Source organism: Eulemur rufifrons, chromosome 7, assembly GCF_041146395.1.
Source record: "Eulemur rufifrons isolate Redbay chromosome 7, OSU_ERuf_1, whole genome shotgun sequence".
Taxonomy (NCBI): domain Eukaryota; kingdom Metazoa; phylum Chordata; class Mammalia; order Primates; family Lemuridae; genus Eulemur; species Eulemur rufifrons.
The window spans coordinates 221,094,601-221,115,373 of NC_090989.1; the positions used below are offsets into that span (position 1 = coordinate 221,094,601).

The window sequence follows — 20,773 nt, forward strand, 5'->3', positions numbered from 1 at the left end:
TATTTATTTTTGTCTGTTTCCTTTAATGTCTTGATAAGATTTTATATTTTTGTTGACAGAGTTCTTCAGCACTTTTTGATTTATTCCTAGGTAACATTTTTTGATGTCACTGAAATGTTATCTGTGTCTTTACTTTTTTATGCTAAAATATTTTAAAGTAAATTGACATTACACCCCTAAATATTTCAGTATGCATTTCTAAAAAAACTGTTATACTTAACAAAAATTATTCCTTAATATCATCTATTACCATAAATAAAACACTCAATAAACATAAAAAGGGGCTCAAGCCTATTAGTAATTAGAGAAATATAAATTAATAAGACAAAGAGATGCTGTAGCACACATATCACATTGGCAGGAATCTTACAGTCAGATACCAACGAAGTGTTAGAAAGAATGCAAAGCACTAAAACGCTAAAACATTGCTATGAGGAAGGGAAAAAGTACCTCTGGAAAAAGTTTCATATTATTAATATATAGTAAAACTGAAGATACATATACCTGATTCCCTCTACCACTGCAATATACCTCACAGAAATGCACACATGTGTACCAAGAGGCACACATAACAATGTTCATACCAGTATTGTTTGCAATAAGAAAAATTTGAGATAACTCAAATGTCTCTCAACATTAGAAAAAATAAACTATGGTAAGTAAATACATGGAATAATTCACAATACACAGTAATGTAAAATGAACAAATTACAGCTCTTGCATCATGGATCAATCCCACAAATTTTATAACAATGAAAAAAAGGAGACACAAAATAGCATGTATAGTATAAATTTGTTCATACAAAGTTTAAAACCAGTGCTTGCCACTTATTTTTCAATGATTCAGCAAATAAAATATACATATATATCCATCTATTCAGATATAAAGAAAACGTGGTAAAATGTTAACAATTGAAAATCTAGGTGAACGATATGCAAAAGTTCACTGAATTATTTTCCTACTTTTCTGTGGGTTTGAGATTTCTCAAAATAAAAAAGTAGGAAAGGGTTCCCAAAGCAGACAAAGATAATTTATGTTATTTAGGAATACAAACAAAGTTGGTAAAAAAAATAAAGAAAACAATTAGCAAAATTCAGAAGAGTGGTAACTCTGGGAAGAAGGATGAACTTTTGCTGAGAGTGAGCCTTGGGAGGATTTCTGGTGCGGGCAGTTTCTGTACCTGGGTGTAAATGAACAAAATTTCCTTTATAATTATTTATGAAACTATACATATACATTCTATGCAGTTTTTCTGTATGCATCTTTTACAAAAGAAAAAAGGTAAAAACAATGCAATATGGTATATAAAAATACTTTTAAAGAAAAATTGCAATACACTTGTTAAACATTATTATAAAAAATAAAATGCTTCTGCTGCATAACAAACAAATATAAGTAAGGGGACTTTTGCTATGTGAGTCCTTTACTTGAGAACACTCTATCAAAAGGTATTTACCAAGGACTAATTTTTGAGGTTGGCAATATAATAATGTCATCTTATTTTTACATGAGGTAGCTCTCATATAACCATCAATCCTGAATGTTGCTTAGTTTGATATTAGGTGATACATACTTCTAAATAATTCCCATGAACTGCAATATTCATTTTGGCAGATATTCTAGCACATGCAACTTAAAAATTTGTTATAAGAAAATTCTGGCTGAAAGTTTTATAATTATTCAAATATCACACACAATTTACATTGTTCATGTATAAATTTTGCCTATTTTTTATAGCTTTTTCTGATTGTATCATTAGGATTTTGTAGTACTTGTGAACCACTCAAAGTCAAAAGTTGGTCAGAATTTCACTTTCTCAAACTGACTTTTAATATAGTGATATTAATTCACTTGGTATCTTCTGTGTCCTCTAAATCAATATCAAAATCTAAATTATCATCACTTTCTTCATTTCTTCTGCAGTTTCTTCTATGGTTGGAACTTTGATTATTTCCAATATTTTCTGTTTTATCTGGTTCTTCATTAAACCTAAAGATGGAAAAAACAAAAAACAAAAAACAAACAAACCTTCTAATTACTTCCCAAGTTTTCATTACTTAACTATGTAGATTGAAAAGACTTTTACCACACTATATTTCTCGATTAACAGGAGCCTAATGAAATAAGTATAGAGAAAAAAATCTTTGAACACTATCTCAAGATCCAACCAATTATAATATTATTGTCACTAAAGTAGGCTCAAAGTAATTAATACATGTGTACATTAACACATTAACTGCCACGTGAGTTGTATTTAACTCACGTTAGTTTTGAGCCCAGGGCCTCAAGAAGCAAAACCTGGGCAAAACCCTGCAGTTGGTTTGTGAAAATCTTACTTGTTGATATTCTTATTGTTAGAATTAATATCCACAATTTAATTCTAAAAACATGGATTAAATGAATAGAAGTCAATAAATTTCATTTTTCATTAAATTTTTCATTAAATTAGAAAGGATCGTTTTGTTTTAGACGTTTTTATTCTATTTTCGTAATAAAACACTGTGACCCCAAGGAAAAATGTTTTTTTCTAGTGTGACAGTCAATGTGTCAAAGTTGTTATAACAAGTAATTCTTTTGTAATGAATGTGAATCTCATGGATATTTTATTTTCTCAAAAATATAAAGTTTTATTATAATGATAGAAAAATTTAACAAATAATTATGACTTTTTCCTGTTAGAAAAAAGTCTACATTTCAGATATACTGCAACTTAAGACTAAGAGTTACTAAACATCTCATTAAAAGAAAATTCATATATCAATTACTAAGAGTAAAATCCAAACATAAAAGGAAATACTCACGGAATAACAATGTCTTCTTTCTTTCCACATTTTGCGCAAACTTCAAGTTCACAGGCACATGGTCTGCACATTATGTGATAAGAATCTTTCACTGTCTTTTGTAAACATTTGACACTAAAAGTGAAAAAGAAAATTAAATATTAATTTTTACTAATTACTTAAGATTTGTTTGATAAAGGGTGTGACTAAATGCATAGGTGAAAAGCCTAAAATTCAAAACTCCTAGATTTTAAACTCAGGTATTTGTCTTACGTCCCTTTTAAAATTAGTTATATAGCATTTCGAGATAAAAGTTTACAGTTGCAAAATAATAGTACTGGATATTTACCTACTTTCTTAGAGCTCTGTTAAAGTGTATGACACTAAAAGGTAAAAATGTGTTAAAACAAGATCAATATACAAAAATCAATTGTATTTCTATATACTACCAAAATACAATCCAAAAAAGAACAAAATACTTAGGAGTAGACTCAACAAAAGAAGTGCAAGACCAATACGCTGAAAACTACAACACCTCTTGAGAGAAACTAAAGACCTAACTATAAGGAAAGATATGCCATGCTTACGGATTGGAAGACAACATTGTAAGACAGCAATACTCCCCCCACTGACCTACAGATTCCATGCACTCTCTATTAAAATTTCAGCTGATATTTTTTGCAGAAATTAGCAAGCTGACCCTAAAGTTCATACACAAATTCTAGGGACCCGGGATAGCCAAAACAATCTTGAAAAGGAAGAATAAAATGGGAGGATCCAGACCCCCTCATTTCAAAACATACTACAAACCTATAGTAATTCAGACTGTGTAGTACTGACTTAAGGATAAATGTACAAATCAACAGTATAGAATTGATAGCCTAAAGCCAAAATAGTAGAAATATTATAAATTTACAAAATATGTAAAAAGTAAAATGTATGACAGCAATAATACAAAATTAGCAGAGAACAACTGGAAGTATACTATAAGGATTGTGAAGTACTCACACTGTATGAAGATTACCAATCAACTAAATTGAAATTTATAGAACACTCCATACAACAAGAGCAATACGTTCTCTTCAAATACAGATAGAACATTCTCCAAGATAGACTATTAGACTATACTGGGTCATATGATCAACTTCCACAAATTAGAAAAAAAAAAAAAAAAAGGAAAAAAAGAAAAGAAAAACCCAATAACCTGAAATTTAAATAAGGTATATATCTTCTTGACACGCTGAAATGAACTAAAAATTAATAACAGAAAAATATCTGGAAAATGTCCAAATATTTAGAGATTAAACAAAACACTTCTAGATAACTTATAGGTCAAACAGGAATTCGCAAGAAAAATTAGAAAATATTTTGAACGACAATGAAAATATCTCAAAATTTACAAAATGAAGCTAAATAAGTCCTCAGGAAATTTATATAATTAAAAAAATTGCATTAAACAAGAAAAATTACCTTAATTTCCACCTTTAGAAAGTAGAAAAGAAGAGCAAATTAAACTGAAAGTAAAGAAAACGAAGGGAGCAATCATGATAAGAACAGAGATGAATGATACTGAAAACATGAAAATAGAGAAAAATCAATGAAACCAAAAGCAGGCTCTTTGAAAAGATCAATATAATTAATAAACACATGGCCAAACTGATCCAGATAAAAAGAGAGGACATAAATAACCAACAGCAGGAATAAAAGAGAGACAGCACTCTAGTTTTAACAGACATTAAAATACTAAGACAATTTTATCGCTTCTCACTTGGCCTTAGCCTTTGGCTAACATCAAGTGAAGAAGAAAAGTTTTAATCATCAACTCTATGTACATAAATCCAACAACTCTGTTGAAATGGACACATTTTTTGAAAGATAGAATATCAAAACCCATTCAAGAAGAAATAGATAACATAAACACTCCTCTATCTATTAAAGAAAAATTTAATCACAGTTTAAAAACCATGAAAACTCCAGGCCCAAATAGCTTCACTGATGAATTCTATCAAAAATTTAAGAAATAATACTAATTCTACACTAACCCTTCCTGAAAATCTAATAGGGAGGACCATTTTACACCTTATTTGATGAGGCCCTAATACCAAGATTAAAAAAAAGACAAACTACAGACCAGTATCTCTAGTAACATAGATGTAAAAATCTCTCATAAAATTTTAGCAAATCATATCTAGTAATGTATAAAAATCTAGCAATATATATAAATTTCTTAGCCAAGTGGGATTTATTCTGAGAATACAAAGCTGTTTCAATATACAAAAATCAATAAAAGAAATTCACAAAACAATGTTCTAAGGAAGAAAAACCATATGATGAATCTCAAAAGATGTGAAAAAAGCTTTTAACAAAATTTGACATCCATTTATTATATTTAACAACTCTCAGTAAACTATGAATTGAAAGAAATATACTCAATCTAATAAAAGGTATCTACAAAGAAACTACAACTAATATCATCATACTTAATGACAAGAAACTGAACACCTTCCCGATAAAATCAGGAACAGGGCAAGAATACCTGCTTTCACCACTCCTTTTCAGCATCATAATGGCAGTCCTAAGCAGTACAATAAAACCAGGAAAAGAAAAGGTCACACAGATTGGAAAGAATAAATAAAACTGCCTTTATTTAGGAAAAAAAATCATTGTCTATGTAGACAATCCTAAAGAATCTACAAAAAAAGTACTAGAAATAAAAAGCAAGTTTAATAAAGTCACAATATATAGGGTCAGTAAACAAAAATAAACTGTATTTCTGTTTCTAGCAATGACCAATGGCTTTCTGTACAAATTGACAAGCTGATTCTAAAAGTTCTAAGAAAAAGTAAAGACAGTGTAGGAGCCAGAACAATTTTGAAAAAGAAAAACAAGGTTGGAGGATTCTCACGAAGTGATTTCAATACTTAACACAGAACTGCAGAAATCAAGGTAGTGTGATATTGGTGAAGGGACAGAGAGATCAATGGGACAGAAGAGTCCAGAAATAGACCCACACATATATAATCAACTGTTTTTCAAGACATCTTAAAGGTAATTGAATAGAGAAAAGCTAGTCTTTTCAACAAGTGATGTTGGAACAACTGAGTATCCCTAAAATTAACAGATAATGGATTATAAACTCAAATATAAAACCAAGAATTATACAAATTCTAGGAGAAAATATAGGAGATAACTATTTGTGACCCTCAGCTAGGCAAAGATTTCTTATTACAATAACAAAACATGATCCATGTTTAATCAAGGGACCAGCCCAAACTGGGCCTAGTCTGTTGATAATAAAATGTTGAGTTACCTTGTAGGCACAACAGAGAAAAACTGTGAGTCATGTAGCCTGGGCACACACAGTAGAAAAAGCTTTGATCTCTAACAACACCCAGAGCCAACAATTCCTACCCCCTCAGAATCAAGAAGACTGGGACATGACTGGAACCTGAAGGCTCGAACTTCTTCAGAAGCAAGAGGTCCCTGACCTGGAAGATCTGGGACTAAAATCCTCCTCCACGTTCCTTACTGTAAGTGGTCAAATTTGAAGCCCTCTAATCAGATCCCGGCCAAGCCAAATCTTTTCCCTTGCCCTGGGAGCCCATAAACTTGCCCCAGATCCCAAATTGGGGAGACAGATTTGAGGCCACTCCTGTCTTCTTGCTGTCTGTGTTTGCAATAACGTCTTTCTTTTCTCAAAAGCAAGTGCCACATAGTAATGGCTTCTGTGTGCATTGGGCAGTGAGCGCGATTATTTAAATAAATAAATAAATCATTATTTATTAGATGGACCTTCATCAAAACAAAAAATTTTTCCTCTTCCAAAACACTATAAGGGAATGAAAAAACAAGCCACAGGTTGGCAGAAAACATTTGCAAAACATATTATCTGATTTGTACCCATAATATACAAAATATTTTAAACTCAAGAAAACAAAACAATTAAATAAAAATATGAGCTAAAAATCTGAACAGAGATGTCACCAAAGAGGAAACAGGGATGCAAAATGAGCACATTAAAAGATGCTTACCATCACTGGACAGAGAAATGCAAATTAAAGTTACAATGAGATACCCCTATTCATTTATGGCTAAAATAGAACAAAACAAAAACATGAAAACAAAAAATAGAAGCTTTATAATCTTAAGTGTTGTTGAGGATGCAGAACATCTGAAACTTCCATACACTGCTGGTAAGAATGCAAAAGGTACAACCACTTTGGAAAACAGCTTGTAAGTCTCCTATAAACAGTCTTAGCATATATATTTACTCAAGAAAGATAAAAACACATTCACACAAAACACTGTACATGAATGTTTATGGCAGCATAATTCATAATTGTTCAAAACTAGCAAAACCTAAATGTCCATCAACTAGTGAGTGGATGGATGATGTGTGGTACATCCTTACAATGAAACACTACTCAGCAATAAAGCAGACTTAACAACTGATTCACACAACAGGGATGATCTCAAATTCATTATGTTAAGCTAAAGAAGCCAGAATCAAAACACTACATACTCTATGATTGCATATAGTTGACATTCTGGAAAAAGCAAAAGTATAGGGAAAGAAAACAGATCAGTGTTTGATAGGGGCTGGGAGTGGGGGAGGAGTGACTACAGAGTGACATGAAGGAACATCTGGGGTAATGGAAATGTTCTGTATCTTGATTGTGATGTTGGTCTCACAACTGTACACATTTGCCAAAACTCATGAAACTGTGTACTACAAAGGGTGAATTTTACTGTATGTAAATTATACCTCAAGAGCCCTGACTGGGAAAAATAAATTAGAATTAAAAAAACCCAAAAAACCTCTGATATCTGCTCAAAGTGAAAATAGTTACCAATTTTTTTTTGATATGTTTGTGTTTGTGTTTTAGCATTCCAAAATGCTGTACTTAATTACTCTACGATAAAAAGATTTAAATGTTTATACCATTAGAATACATGCAAATAAAGTTCCAATAATCCAAACGGATTAGGAAAATTTTGACAATGCTTTTCGGCTTCAATGTTTTAAAGTTTTAAAATAATGATAAAGAATGTCTGTCTTGATTACATTCACCTGAGTCTTCAAGGAAATCAGAATATGTTTTCATTTCTATGAATATTTTGTTCAAATCTAGACCCCTGAGGTAAACAAATCATAAGTATTCCAACTGCTAATATACAGATAAAACTGTATTCACAGAACTGTTGGTGCTAACATTTACATGTAAAGTAGGCTTAATATGGGATACCTTGTTTTGGAATCTAGAGTCAAAAGATCTTGATTCTGCATTCTCTAGCCCACCTAGTCAAAAGAACAATGATTCTTAATTAAGAGTCAAACACCAGCATAGCTTATTAAAATGCAGATTCCTCAGATTCACACATTATTTACATATCCAGAATTTGGGGGATGGGTCTCAAGAATCTGTTAAACTCCTCTAGAAATTCTTATGCACACAATCATTTGAGAACTCTTGACCTACATCAAAGTAATACTGGACTTGATATTCAAGTAGGGGCATTCCAGTGTTGCTGTTGCTGGTTGAGACTATAATGGACAATTGGAGAACATAAAGAATTCTACTGCTGAAAGCAATTACACTCTTTTCAAATTTAAATTCTTCTGAAAATCAATTAAGTTTTGTTAGGCTAGTAGCTCTGAATATAAACATACCTTTCTTATAGCAGGGCAAGGATACACACATATATGCACTTAAAATGACATTTTTCCTTTTTATAAATGTAAAATATATTTATGAAAACGTGAACTACACAAATATTAGAACTCTACAACCTTCTAGTTCCTCTGTCACAAAAGTGGCATCTTAGTGTGCCTTCTTTTTTAAAACTCTTAATCCAGGCTTTATGCCCTGATGGGGATTGGAGTGAAAGGAGGTCTGGAAGCAATAGGATCTGCATTTTTTTCACCTTAATAGTACATTTACCAATCCAAAGAATCTTGATCTTAAGTATGAGAATGATTTAGATATTATTTTAATGATAAGAGATATGTATTCCAAGTTGTCATAAAACTTATGAAGTATCTTCAAACACCTTTAAAAAATATCTATACATTCTTTAACCACTCTTGGGTGTATTTTTTTCTTATAAAATTCATGGTGAAGGAAATAAAAATATTTCACCCCAAAATAGACTTCTTTGACATATTTTGAGATGGCAGTTCAGAAAGCAGGCAAACAGAAGTAGCCCTGCAAAGCTGTCTTTTGTGAGGGAGATTTGCAGCTGTAGAGGAAATAAAGTGAAGTAAACAACAGATGCAAACAGGCTTTCTCAGAAGCCCCCCTAGTCCGGATCCAGGAAAGATTAACATTAACCGGGAGTCTGACACTTTTAAAGGTCTGACAGAAATGTTAATCACAGGCTCAGCGGGGCTGCTACCTGTGAGGTTTCATCTGCATAAACCGGACCACCTTTGTCAGGCAGATTTCTCCTCTTCTTCCCCTCAGAACCTGTCTCGATACCATAACCTGCTATGCCACGCTCTGAGTCCCCTATTCTTTTTGTAACCTTAAGATGGTATAAAAGCATCAACCATCTTGCTTTTACGTTTCTTCTATATTTTATATGACTCCCACGCGTATATGTGCACGTCTTCAAATTTGTATGCCTTTTTTTCCTGTTACTCTGTGTATTATCAGTTTGTTTTATAGACTCAAAGTATTGAACCCTCAGGGGAAAAATTCAAACTTTTTCCTTACAGTGGTAGGGAAAAACTTCAAATTCACCTAAATATAAACTTGTCCTAATTTCCCCTGAAAATGGCTACATCTTAAATATTTATAAGTCCATTGATAAGAAAACTTCAGAGATATTACAATAATGATAGTTTTGCTTTCTTTTCATTTCTCTATGGAATACAATTCCCAGAAACAACCAATCAAGCAATCTTGACCGTGTATATACCTCAACTAATCATTTCAGTGGAAACTGTAGTCAAATAAAAACACAGGTCATTGTTTTCATGTTTACTGATAAAGGAGACAGCAACACACTTTTAAAAAATGCTACCATATTTATTTTTAACAATGAAAAACACAGAAAAGAAAACTAATTAAAAGATAATAAATGTTCACTATATATTTAAGGATGAAAATCACGGACAGAATAAAGTTTTCAATGAATCACTGTAAGCATTAGAAAATATTTTGAAAATAAAATAGTAGGGAAAGAACACTGAATTGGTAAACTAGAGACCTAGATTTCTAGCCCAGCCTTAACCTGTCCTTGCCTTAGAATCTTTGAAAGTCACCTTAAACTTCTCTGAGTCTCATTCTTTATAATGGGTACTAAAAGTGCTGGCACCTTAGCATGAACAAAGACAGTGGCACCAAATTATACTATTAATAGTCACCACTGTTTTCATCATCTCTACAAACTCAGTTAAACACCAAAAAACGCTTAACACTTTTTGATGATGCTGTTGTGATGGCAACATTAAGTTTTTATATAATTAAACATGCCAATATTTGGAAGATTTGTGTAAGGGAGATAAAATTTCTCTTCTACCCTCTTAGGGTCTTCCGCTGGGACTGACATAAAACAGGTAAGTATTTGCTAGAGATAAAAGGCTTTACTTTATTCTGCTATAACTTTTCTGGCACTGCCTTCACTTTCTGGTTATTACACTTTAACCTTTACCATAATTCAGCTCCACGCGTAGTAATCTCACATATGTGATGACTAGGTGCTTTCGTAAACAGTGAGCTGTGGTACTCCACCCTTGGTGTATAAATAACAGAAACTCAACATTGATAGAGTTTCATAAAGTCACATTTCCTACAGTGGCCCTAAGTAATCTATGTTCCGCATAGGAAGATTCCAAAACCATGCTATGGGATTACATCATATGCTATTTATAAAACTCTTTTAAGGAAACAAGACAACATCCTCACATTTCAAGTACCCTGAGTATAAGAAATTAAAATTCACTTCCTTGTGTCCCTAGATTATGTGTTTGAAAGTAAATGGAGTGGTTATACTACCTTGTCTTATTGTGATAGAAGACTGGATTAGCATAATTCTTAAAAGAGTACAAAATATTCACGTGACCAAAAATAGTTTAGAAAAAAAGAGAAAATAAAAATTATTCAGTACTTTAGGGCAGCCAATTTTAAATCAAAGCTTGCTGTACCAATCAATGTTCAAAAGTGGTCTTCATGCACTGGTGAACAATTGATGGAAGCAACAAAAACTCTTGACTTTCACCTTCAAAAATATTAAGACCAAGGTCCTTAAGCAAGAATAAAGCCACAGTTTATAGTCACCATATACTACAATGTGATGTGAAGAGCTATCTAGGACTAAAACTCTACTGTAGGACATTTTAATACTTCTGGAATGTGGTGACACAATTCTCTTATCACTGATTAACCTTCAGAGCCTCAGCCTATTATAAGAAATACTGCAACTAAAAAGAACAGGCAAAGAGGCCAATGTGCATAGTCACACACTGGTACACATGGAGGGACTGATGAAACTATAGAATATGACACTGTTTACTTTTGTTTGATAAAAGAACAAAAAACCAGTTTTTTAAGGCTAGAAATCCAGACACTAAACCAAAATTCCAAGTCTTTTCTCTTCATTGAATGTATTAATATATATTTGAAAGAGACCAAAACCTCCTTTTGATAAGCAACTTTGATTAATGTTCATGGACCACCAAAGGTTATGTAATGAGAGGAAAGAAAATACAACAAGAGCAAATGAATGAACAAATGACAATTTATGTGGAACCAAAAGACATTTAAAGACAGCTTGTGATTATCTGTATTGTCCATGAAAGGAAACAGAGGATTCTTGTTCATCTTCCCTCCATCCCCTGGTGCCCTCCTCACAGGGTTTCCTATAAACATTATTTATACCACTTTTTACCTTTAATTTATGTCTTTTCTAGACCTCTCTCTCTTGTTTTCACTTTATTACTCCTTTGCAGTCTCATCTATATCCTCTGGGTCTCTTTCCTCTTTTACTTATTATACCTAGCACTTCTTGTAACCTGCCCAAGTGTTATTTGTGGACCCATCTCTCCTAATAGACTATAAATTTCTGGGTGTCAGAGATTCATCTTGGTATCTTCCATAATATACAGCACAGTGCCTTGTACATTGAGGATGCTATTTAAAATAATTGCAAATTGAACCAAGTTCCTTATCTGTCATCCCTAGCAAACTTTTTTATGTTCAGAAATTAAGAGCTATTCTTGGGGTAATATCCCCCATCATTACCCTGGACTCTTCCCTATAGATAATTTTGTTTCTAATAAAACAAATGAATTACAGTAAATTATCTTTCAAATCCAGTCCAGTTTTGTGGCTCTTGTAGGTTACGGAAAACTTGGTTATAGAAAACAAGGTTTTCTAACACGTATATTTTCATTCTTCAAGTAAAAACTTTGTTTTGGTTAATTTAGGATATAGGAATTGTTTAAGTGGTGGATGGCTTTGTGTCAAACCTTAGGGATGTGACATTAATATAAAAGCCAGGAATGAGAGATTATGAAAAAAAATCTGGATTCTAGTTTTGAATCTGCTGCTTAATAGCTGTGAAAGGATAAGTCACCTAATTTTTCTGAGACCACTCACTTCCTTATCGGCAGTTCCTACCTCTACAGAGTTATAATTAGAATCCAATGTATGGGACAGAGCTTTGAAAATGTTAAGTTCAACATAAACATCTTAATTATCCACTTGATTAAGATGCAATCAGAAAACAGAAAAACTCATTAAGCTCCAGGGTTAAAGTTAAATCTAGCTATATGTAACCTCCTAAAGCCAGCTGGAAGTACTTGCAATCTTTCCCTTTCCTTTTAGCCTGCTTCTATTAATACAAACTGCATCAGCTTCCTGAAAATTCTCTGATGAATTCCAGCAATAATTCTCACAATTCCCACCAACAGAATATAATTTCTAATTTTAAGAAATTTCTTAGCGTTCTGGCTTCTACCTTTGATACTTAAAATGCAAATTGGAAAGGATACATCATTTCAGAGCTTAAACAGTACAAGTAAAATAGCATTTGCAAAATATCAGGAAGAGTTGTTGGTTATATAATATCAAAGCTATATCTACATCCCAGAGGACAGCCCTCACTAAATGTACTTTATTGATCTAAGACATATTCTCTGCCATGCCATTCCTAATCCTTATTCTTGGAAGTCATGCTGTATTATGAGGGGGGGGGGGGGGAAGCACTCGACTGCAGAGCTTCCTCACCTGTTTATAGTAGATCTTTACCACGTTTATGGAGGGTGGGAGCAGGAAGGAGAAGAAAAAGACCTGAACCACAGTTGAAGTCTTTACTATCTTTTAATTGTGTATGGATTCTGGCAGATAGCATATATTGTCTGACTATCTTCATCGTAATAACCTCTGCCATCACAAACTTACCTGAATTTTCAAATAAACTACACACAGGTACATACGCATCTATGCATTTAGAGAGAGGAATAGGCTGATAATGAAGATTTAATTATTAAAGATCCCTTTCTCCTGTTGTGTTTTAAAACAAATTTTTTTCTTCCTAATTTATTACATTCTTTGCAGCAGTAAGTAATCAAATTTTCACTGTCTGGTAATGTATTTAAGGTAATTATATCTAGTAATGTATTTATTTCAATGGGATTGATTAGACTCTCACATGCAGTCTGGTGCAAAATTTAATTCAATGCTTAAAAATTCCAATCCTTCTCTTTTAGCCAATGAACTTTGTAAAATGTAATGAATATAACTGGTATGAACTTTACCTTCTATTTCCACTTAGTCTAATAACCTTAATAACAAAAATGATGGCTGAAACATGGGCAGGATTGGGAAAGGGACTGAAAATCTATCAACTGAATAAACAATCCAATTGCTACATTAGTTTAAGTGGTAAAAATAAAACTATAAAATCAGTCCTTAGGCACTAAACACCTAAATTAAATATCCAATTTTTACTAAGACCTTTTATAGTCTATACTGTTTCTTTCTGCCATATGGTCTATCCTTAAGGCACTCAACCTTGTTCATTACTCTTTAGCCATTTCCCTATAGAAAATATCACCACATCAAGCATCTTCTCTGGCTATGATGTTATTACTGGTTGAGTATCCTTTATCCTAAATGCTTGGGACCAGAAGTATTTTGAATTTTTTCAGATTTTGGAATATTTTCATTATACTTACAGTTGAGCAACCCAAATCCAAAAATCCAAAATCTGAAATGCTCCAATGAGCATTTCCTTTGAGCATCATGTTGGCACTCAAAAAGTCTCAGACTTTGGAGCACTTTGGATTTCAGATTTGGGATGCTCCACTCATATTATGAGATATAAGACTTTTCCATTTCCACTCCAATTATCAATTGTGATAAGCACCAATGCTTATTAGCATTTAGACAGTTGTTTTATTAGCAAGTTTCACCATAAAGCATTTAATTTTCAGATGTCCTGAAATATATATATCCTTTGAAGAAGGAAAATTATGCAAAAATTTTTTACACAGTAATTCATTTAAAAAAATGTCATTTTTCCTTTTCATTGATTTTTACAATACATCAAAATGGACGCAAGTCAAGGTGTTTAAAATATGGCAGAGTGTAGAATTAGCCATTGAAATCATGGATCTTCATTCAAATGCTATAATTCAGATTATGTGGTGATCAAGGACTCAATTTAGACCAATCACTGCATATGGCACATATTATTCCTCAGGTATCTCTTAGTGAGCGGTATGCTCAGTTTCTAAGCACTGAAAGTAACTATAGCTTGGATGGTTACAGATGGAATCTACTGTTAAGTTTGGCTCTAAAGCGGCCTCCGTACATATTTTAAGTATGGCCTAAAGGTTTCTCTGTATATAGTTAACCATAACCTAACGTGATGTATAAATAAATCATAACCTACTCCTGTAACAAGTAACCAAGTCTCAGCCAACCACAGTCAGCCAACTGTTCAAAGCAGGTTCAAATAAGGCAAGTGCAATCCAGCTGTTTCTGAACTTCACTTCCATTTTTCTGTACAGTCACTTTCCTTTTCCTGTCCATAAATCTTATCTGACCATGCCGCAGCCCCAGAGTCGCTGAACCTATTCTGGTTCTGGAGGCTGCCTGATTCTTGAATCATTCTTTGCTTAATCAAACTCTGTTAAATTTAATTTGTGTAAAGTTTTTCTTTTAATATGACCTATCTAAATTGTGATTACAGCTGGTTAAGGAGACTTATGTCACAGTGTTTGCTCAATGAACAAATACACGTAATGAATACCAACTGATAGACAAATATAATAATCTCGTGCCAAGGAATGAGTACAAGGCACCATCATGACTTTAACTATAGGCTGGTAGATATGTCTGGTGCTCTCTGTACACTAATTTGTTTTCTCTGAAAAATGAGGACAGTGGTACTCTTCATTAAGTACAATTTTAGGGATATAGAACTTTTTCCTTTTTTTTTTTTTTTTTTTGTTGAGACAGAGTCTCACTTTGTTGCCCAGGCTAGAGTGAGTGCCGTGGCGTCAGCCTAGCTCACAGCAACCTCAAACTCCTGGGCTTAAGCGATCCTACTGCCTCAGCCTCCCGAGTAGCTGGGACTACAGGCATGCGCCACTATGCCCGGCTAATTTTTTCTAAATAGATTTTTAGGTGTCCATATAATGTGTTTCTATTTTTAGTAGAGACGGGGTCTCACTCTTGCTCAGGCTGGTCTCGAACTCCTGACCTTGAGCAATCCACCCGCCTCGGCCTCCCAGAGTGCTAGGATTACAGGCGTGAGCCACCGCGCCCGGCCTGAACTTTTTCCTTTTAAAAATAGGGGTTAAAAGAGAAAGGGGTTGGTTATAAAAGATTACCTTCAAGGTCTTGGTTTTGCTAATTTGGTTAGAAAAAAGCTCTCTGGTAAAGAGAGAGCAAGCACATGGTTATGGAGGCAGCCACATGGTTGCATGATCTGTTTAGCAACATCTCATCCTCCTCTATCTTAACTTGTCCCAAATGGTTATCGCCTTTTCTCCCCCTACAGTTTAGAGAAACAAGCCCTCAACCTGCCTTCCGCCCTCCTGCCCTCCACTACCGCCCTCCTGCCCTCCACTACCGTAGACATAGTACAGATAAAAGCAGAACTGGAAACAAAGCTCTACTTAGACTCCTGCTGCTGGAGTCCCACCCTTCACCACGGGAGCCCTAGAAACAATTTATGTAAAATAAGTCTCTTTAAAAAAAAAAAAAAAAAGCCCACTGGTTTATTCAACTCTGGACCAACAGAGGTATTTGAATAGAGGTGACATGAGGATGCAAAGATGATTTTAAAAGGGAGAAGAGAATTTATTTATTCAATGCAATTAAGTATTAAGAGATAAAGGCTGTACCAGGACAGTCAGTGGGAATAAAAATTGAGGCAATAAATTAAAAATTACCAATCAGGAGGTGCTAAATACCTGGATATGAGGACCAGGGGAAGGACTTTGTTTAATGAAAATATTTAATGAAAAAGAAACAGATTTTTATGCATAGAGCACCCACAGGAAATGAAACTGTTAGGCTAGACATCTCTAGAGCAATGTTGGTTCCAAGGCAGGATATATCAGTTCTCTCCCTCTTCACTTGAAATACTTTTATGATGAAATCTACTATCAATGAACATTCATCTCACAGCATTTAAGGTCTGGGCTCCCTTCTCCCCATTTAGGGTAGTTCTGATTTAGCCTGTTGTATTCATGGGACTTCTGATAAGCTTTTGTTTTATTAAAGAATTCTATAGCTGAAGAGTTTGAAAACCACTAAACTAAGATACAGGATGTTTCAGTGCCTTGGCTCTGTGAGTATCCATCTACTTCACAAAGAGCTGGGGTTTTCAACCAAGACACTCTTGACATGTTGGGATGGATATTTCTTTATTGTGGCAGGCTATCCTGTGTACTGCAGGGTGTTTAGCAGCATCCCTGGCCTCTTTCAACTATGTGTCAGTAGCACCCCTTCCTGATGACCCTAGGCATGACAATCAAAAATGTCTCCAGACATTGCCAAATGTCTCTAGGGTACAAAATCTACCCCTAACCCTCCTCCCTCAGTTGAGAACCACTGAGATAGAGAACTCACAGGGGCAGTTCTAAGCTGAAATCCCAATCTGTTTGTAGCCTGTTGCTGTTTTTTATAACAGCTTTTCCTTTGTTCTTCTACTACTATGATGATGTTAAACATGAGCTAACATTATTATATTGCTGGTCATTTTTTTTTAAATGGGTAGAAAGAGAAAGAGAAAAGAAGCAGGCTAGAGAGTCTAACATATGTTAGACTACCTACCACACTTCTAAATTAATAGGAGAAAAAGGTTGCTTGGTTACCTGAAACAAAAGGCAAAAGAAGATTCTAGGTACCAGTTTAGGCATTTCAGGACCTAAAAGCAAAACCTATTTGTCTTTCCACAGATACATGTATTAAAAAGCAGGTTGGTACTGAGCAGTAAATCCGGTAATCAGCAGTAGACAGCTTCCACATACAAGACAGGTGACATTTGTAAAAATTAATGAAGCATTAGGTTCAGGAGAAGAGGAGACAAAGACTTTTTGACTGAATAATAACAATCCTGAGAAATCACACTGAGAGAGTAGGAAAACAAGGTCTTGGAATCCGTTAATTTGCATTTGAATCTTAACTCCATCTGCTTTACTTTTGTCTTGGGTAAGAAGTTTAATCCCTCTGAGCCCAGAATTAAGAAAAGAACGCATTTCATTCAGGCCTTGCACAGCTTGAAGAAAGGGACAAAATCTTTTAACCATTTGCATTTCTAGTACCTGGAAAAAAATGTAAATGTCTATAAACGGGGTTTAAGTATAAAAATACCAAGATTCCTTCTTTCTTAAGGAGTTACAGAAATCATTTTATACATTTTTAAAATTTATTTCTTTCCTAGGCATTACTGACCAGGATCATTTTAGAAGACCTCTTGCCTTTCAAATATTTCAGTTCCATATCCACAGTATCTACTGTGTTCATGAATGACTTGAGACTGACCAGGAATGGTAATGAATGGTTTTAATTTACCTTTGAGTTTCTTTTTCAAATGTCAAAAGCAAGGCACCTGAAAGGGAAAGTTTTATACAAAAAGGCTTAGACTTGTCCTGAACCGTAATTATTACATATATCAATAATCTTAAAGTCTGAAACCTTTTATTTAGTTCTAATAATGATTATGCCATTTGGTGTCTAGCAGATACTGGCCTTAAGATCAAAAGACATGAGCAGGCTGGGTATGGTGGCTCATGCCTGTAATCCAAGCACTTTGGGAGGCTGAGGCAGGAGGAAGGCTGCAGTGAGTTATAATCATGCCACTGCACTCCAGCCTGGGTTACAGAGCAAGACCCAGTCTCAAGAAAATAAATAAAATAAAAAGCAGCACCTTAGGCAAAAAAATAAACTGTCCAAATTAAAACATGGAAAACTATTAAATATTCTGATATAAACAAATTATACCTTGAGTTTTAGATTTGTCAAAAGGCTGAGAATTTTTCAATAGAAATAAACACCAAAGGTTATATCTATTTAGACTGACTTTCTAAACTTTAAGTCTGCAGTCTCCAACTCCTGGGCCGCTGACTACTACTGGGCCCAGGCCTGTTTGCGACTGGGCCACAGAGCTCCATGGAGAGCAAGTGAAGCTTCATCTGTATTTACAGCTGCTCCCCATTGCTCTGCAGAAAAATTGTCTCCTGTGGAAAAATTGTCTTCCATGAAACTGGTCCCTGATGCCAAAAAGGTTGGGGACTGCTGCTTTAAGTAAAATTTCTTCCCATAGGAAGAGGGAATATACCCAAAGAAGATGCAACTACTGAATAGCTAAAAGGAAAACAAAGCAACAATGAGCAAATTTTATGTACTATATAGATTACCAAATTAAATCTCATAGTGTAAAAGGAACAATGCTAATTTTTACTCAAGATGATCACTTTCTCTTTCATGCAGCAATTACCCTCAAATATTGTCCTTATTTTGCTGAGCTAGAGGATATTAGGAAGCTGTACAGGAGATGCATATAAGGATCATGATGTAAGAGAACCTCAGAATTGTAGAAGGGTTAGGAAATGAGGAATCAGAAACAAAGTCTAGTATCTTTTCATTTCGACCTAAATCTCCAAATGAATGAAATTGTAAATTGTCAATCTAATGATTCATTTATGATACTCAACCTAAGCCATTTTAGTAATCTTCATGAGTTGAATTAAAAAGTCAGACCCCTTTTAGGAACTGGTAAAGACAATCTATGGTAAATAATGTTACCTCGTCAGTGGGAGATAGAATTTTACAAAACTGTTTCCTCTTGGTCCCAACCCACCTTTTATAAATGGGTTCTATAAAAATGCTGCATTATTTATTTATGGAAGAATGATGCAGGGAATGTTGAATCTAGTTTTTTTGTTTTTTGAGTCTCCCTCTGTTGCCCTGGCTAGAGTGCAGTGGCATCATCATAGTTCACTGCAACCTCCAACTCCTGGGCTCAAGTGATCCTCCTGCCTCAGCCTCCTGAGTAGCTGGGACTACAGGCACCTGCCACTACACCTGGCTAATTTTTCTTTTTCTTGTAGAGACAGGGTCTCAGCTCTTGCTCATGCTGATCTTAAACTCCTGACCTCAAGGAATCCTCACACATTGGCCTTCCAGAGTACTAGGATTACAGGCGTTGGCCACCATGCCTGTCTTGAATTTACTTTTCTTTTTTTAAGTATGAAACGAAGTTTACTGAGGAAGGATAAGATAGGTTTATAGAGTAAGAGCAAGATATAAGTTTATAGAGTAAGAGCAAGATACTTTCGCCACAGAATGACGAAGGGACCCCTCTGTTGTAACAAAAGGGCCCTTGAGTCTACTTTTGCAATCCGTCTGCCTTCACAAACCAAGGTTCAGCATGCAAGGTGAAATTCTACATGGGAGAATGGAATTTTTTCTTTATTTACTTTAATATTTGGCTATAATTTTGAAAACGAGGAAATGAAATAACAAACTATGACACATACATTACTAGTAAGGTAATTAAAACACTGAACTCACCATTTTTTAGGTTTTGATAATGGTTTGTATTTGCTGTATTTTACACGCCATTCAAGAACTTCTTTACAGCGCTGACATACTCCATCATGAAGTTTTGCATTAATTTTCTTAAAACAAATAGAAAAAACACATTGAGAATTTCACTGGTGAGGCAGCATTGCAAACCCCATAAGAAAGCACATGAGAAATTCAAGATTTAAAAAAATAATAACCTAACTTTAATCTGTATAACATTTTATGGTATGTTATGTATTTTTATGTACATTACTCAATTTGGTCTTTACAAAGGCAATGAATGGTTCTTAACTGGGTGTAGCTCAGAATCATCTAGAAAACTTTTTAACCTCTTGGCAGATACATTTTGAGAACGTCCTCCTCCTTGATTTTAATTTATATATTTGTTAAAATTCAAACTGTACATTTAAGATATATGAATTTTACTGTATATAAATTATACCTCACTAAAAATGTAATAATAAAAAAGAAAACCTAGCTCCTATGTTAAGACTATCATTTCAACAATTCAAATCCTATCAGTGAGTTGAAATTAAACTGGGAAATCAGATAGTCCTGAATTGTCACTCTGTAGGGGAGAGCAGAAACTGAAATTTGAGGAAGGAGTGCCAGGGAGAAGCTGGAAGCAAGAAGGCATTTCATTATTCAGTTTAATCCTTTAGTACTCTCATATAAAGACAGTGTTTTAGAAAAGTTCCCCCTTACTAATGTGGTTTCTTCAAAATAAAAAATATATATGTGCACGTGAATATGAGGGGTGGGAAAAGGCTTTATGAGGGGAAAAATGTTTTTATTACAATTTTCTTCACAAAATGTGTTGGGAAAGGAGGATAGGAAAAATTTCAATGTGTCCTGTATTCTATGCAACAGTTTTATATTTTGTAACATACTCATTTGATTCAGTATTTTATTTTCGCAGAGTATTCAGAGTTCTCTAATTA

At 34.0% G+C, this 20,773-nt stretch overlaps 1 protein-coding gene across 1 annotated transcript in view; it reads right to left on the reverse strand.

Moving 5' to 3' along the window:
• Positions 1 to 1,691: 1,691 nt before the first annotated feature.
• Positions 1,692 to 20,773, reverse strand: part of C7H9orf85 (chromosome 7 C9orf85 homolog) — a 49,498-nt gene continuing 30,416 nt past the window's right edge. The window contains exons 2-4 of the mRNA XM_069474121.1: positions 19,818 to 19,924; positions 2,803 to 2,916; positions 1,692 to 1,990 (exon numbers count right to left, since the gene is read on the reverse strand). Coding sequence (XP_069330222.1) covers positions 1,849 to 1,990; positions 2,803 to 2,916; positions 19,818 to 19,924 — 363 coding nt within the window. The 3' untranslated portion in view covers positions 1,692 to 1,848. The remainder of the gene's footprint in view (positions 1,991 to 2,802; positions 2,917 to 19,817; positions 19,925 to 20,773) is intronic.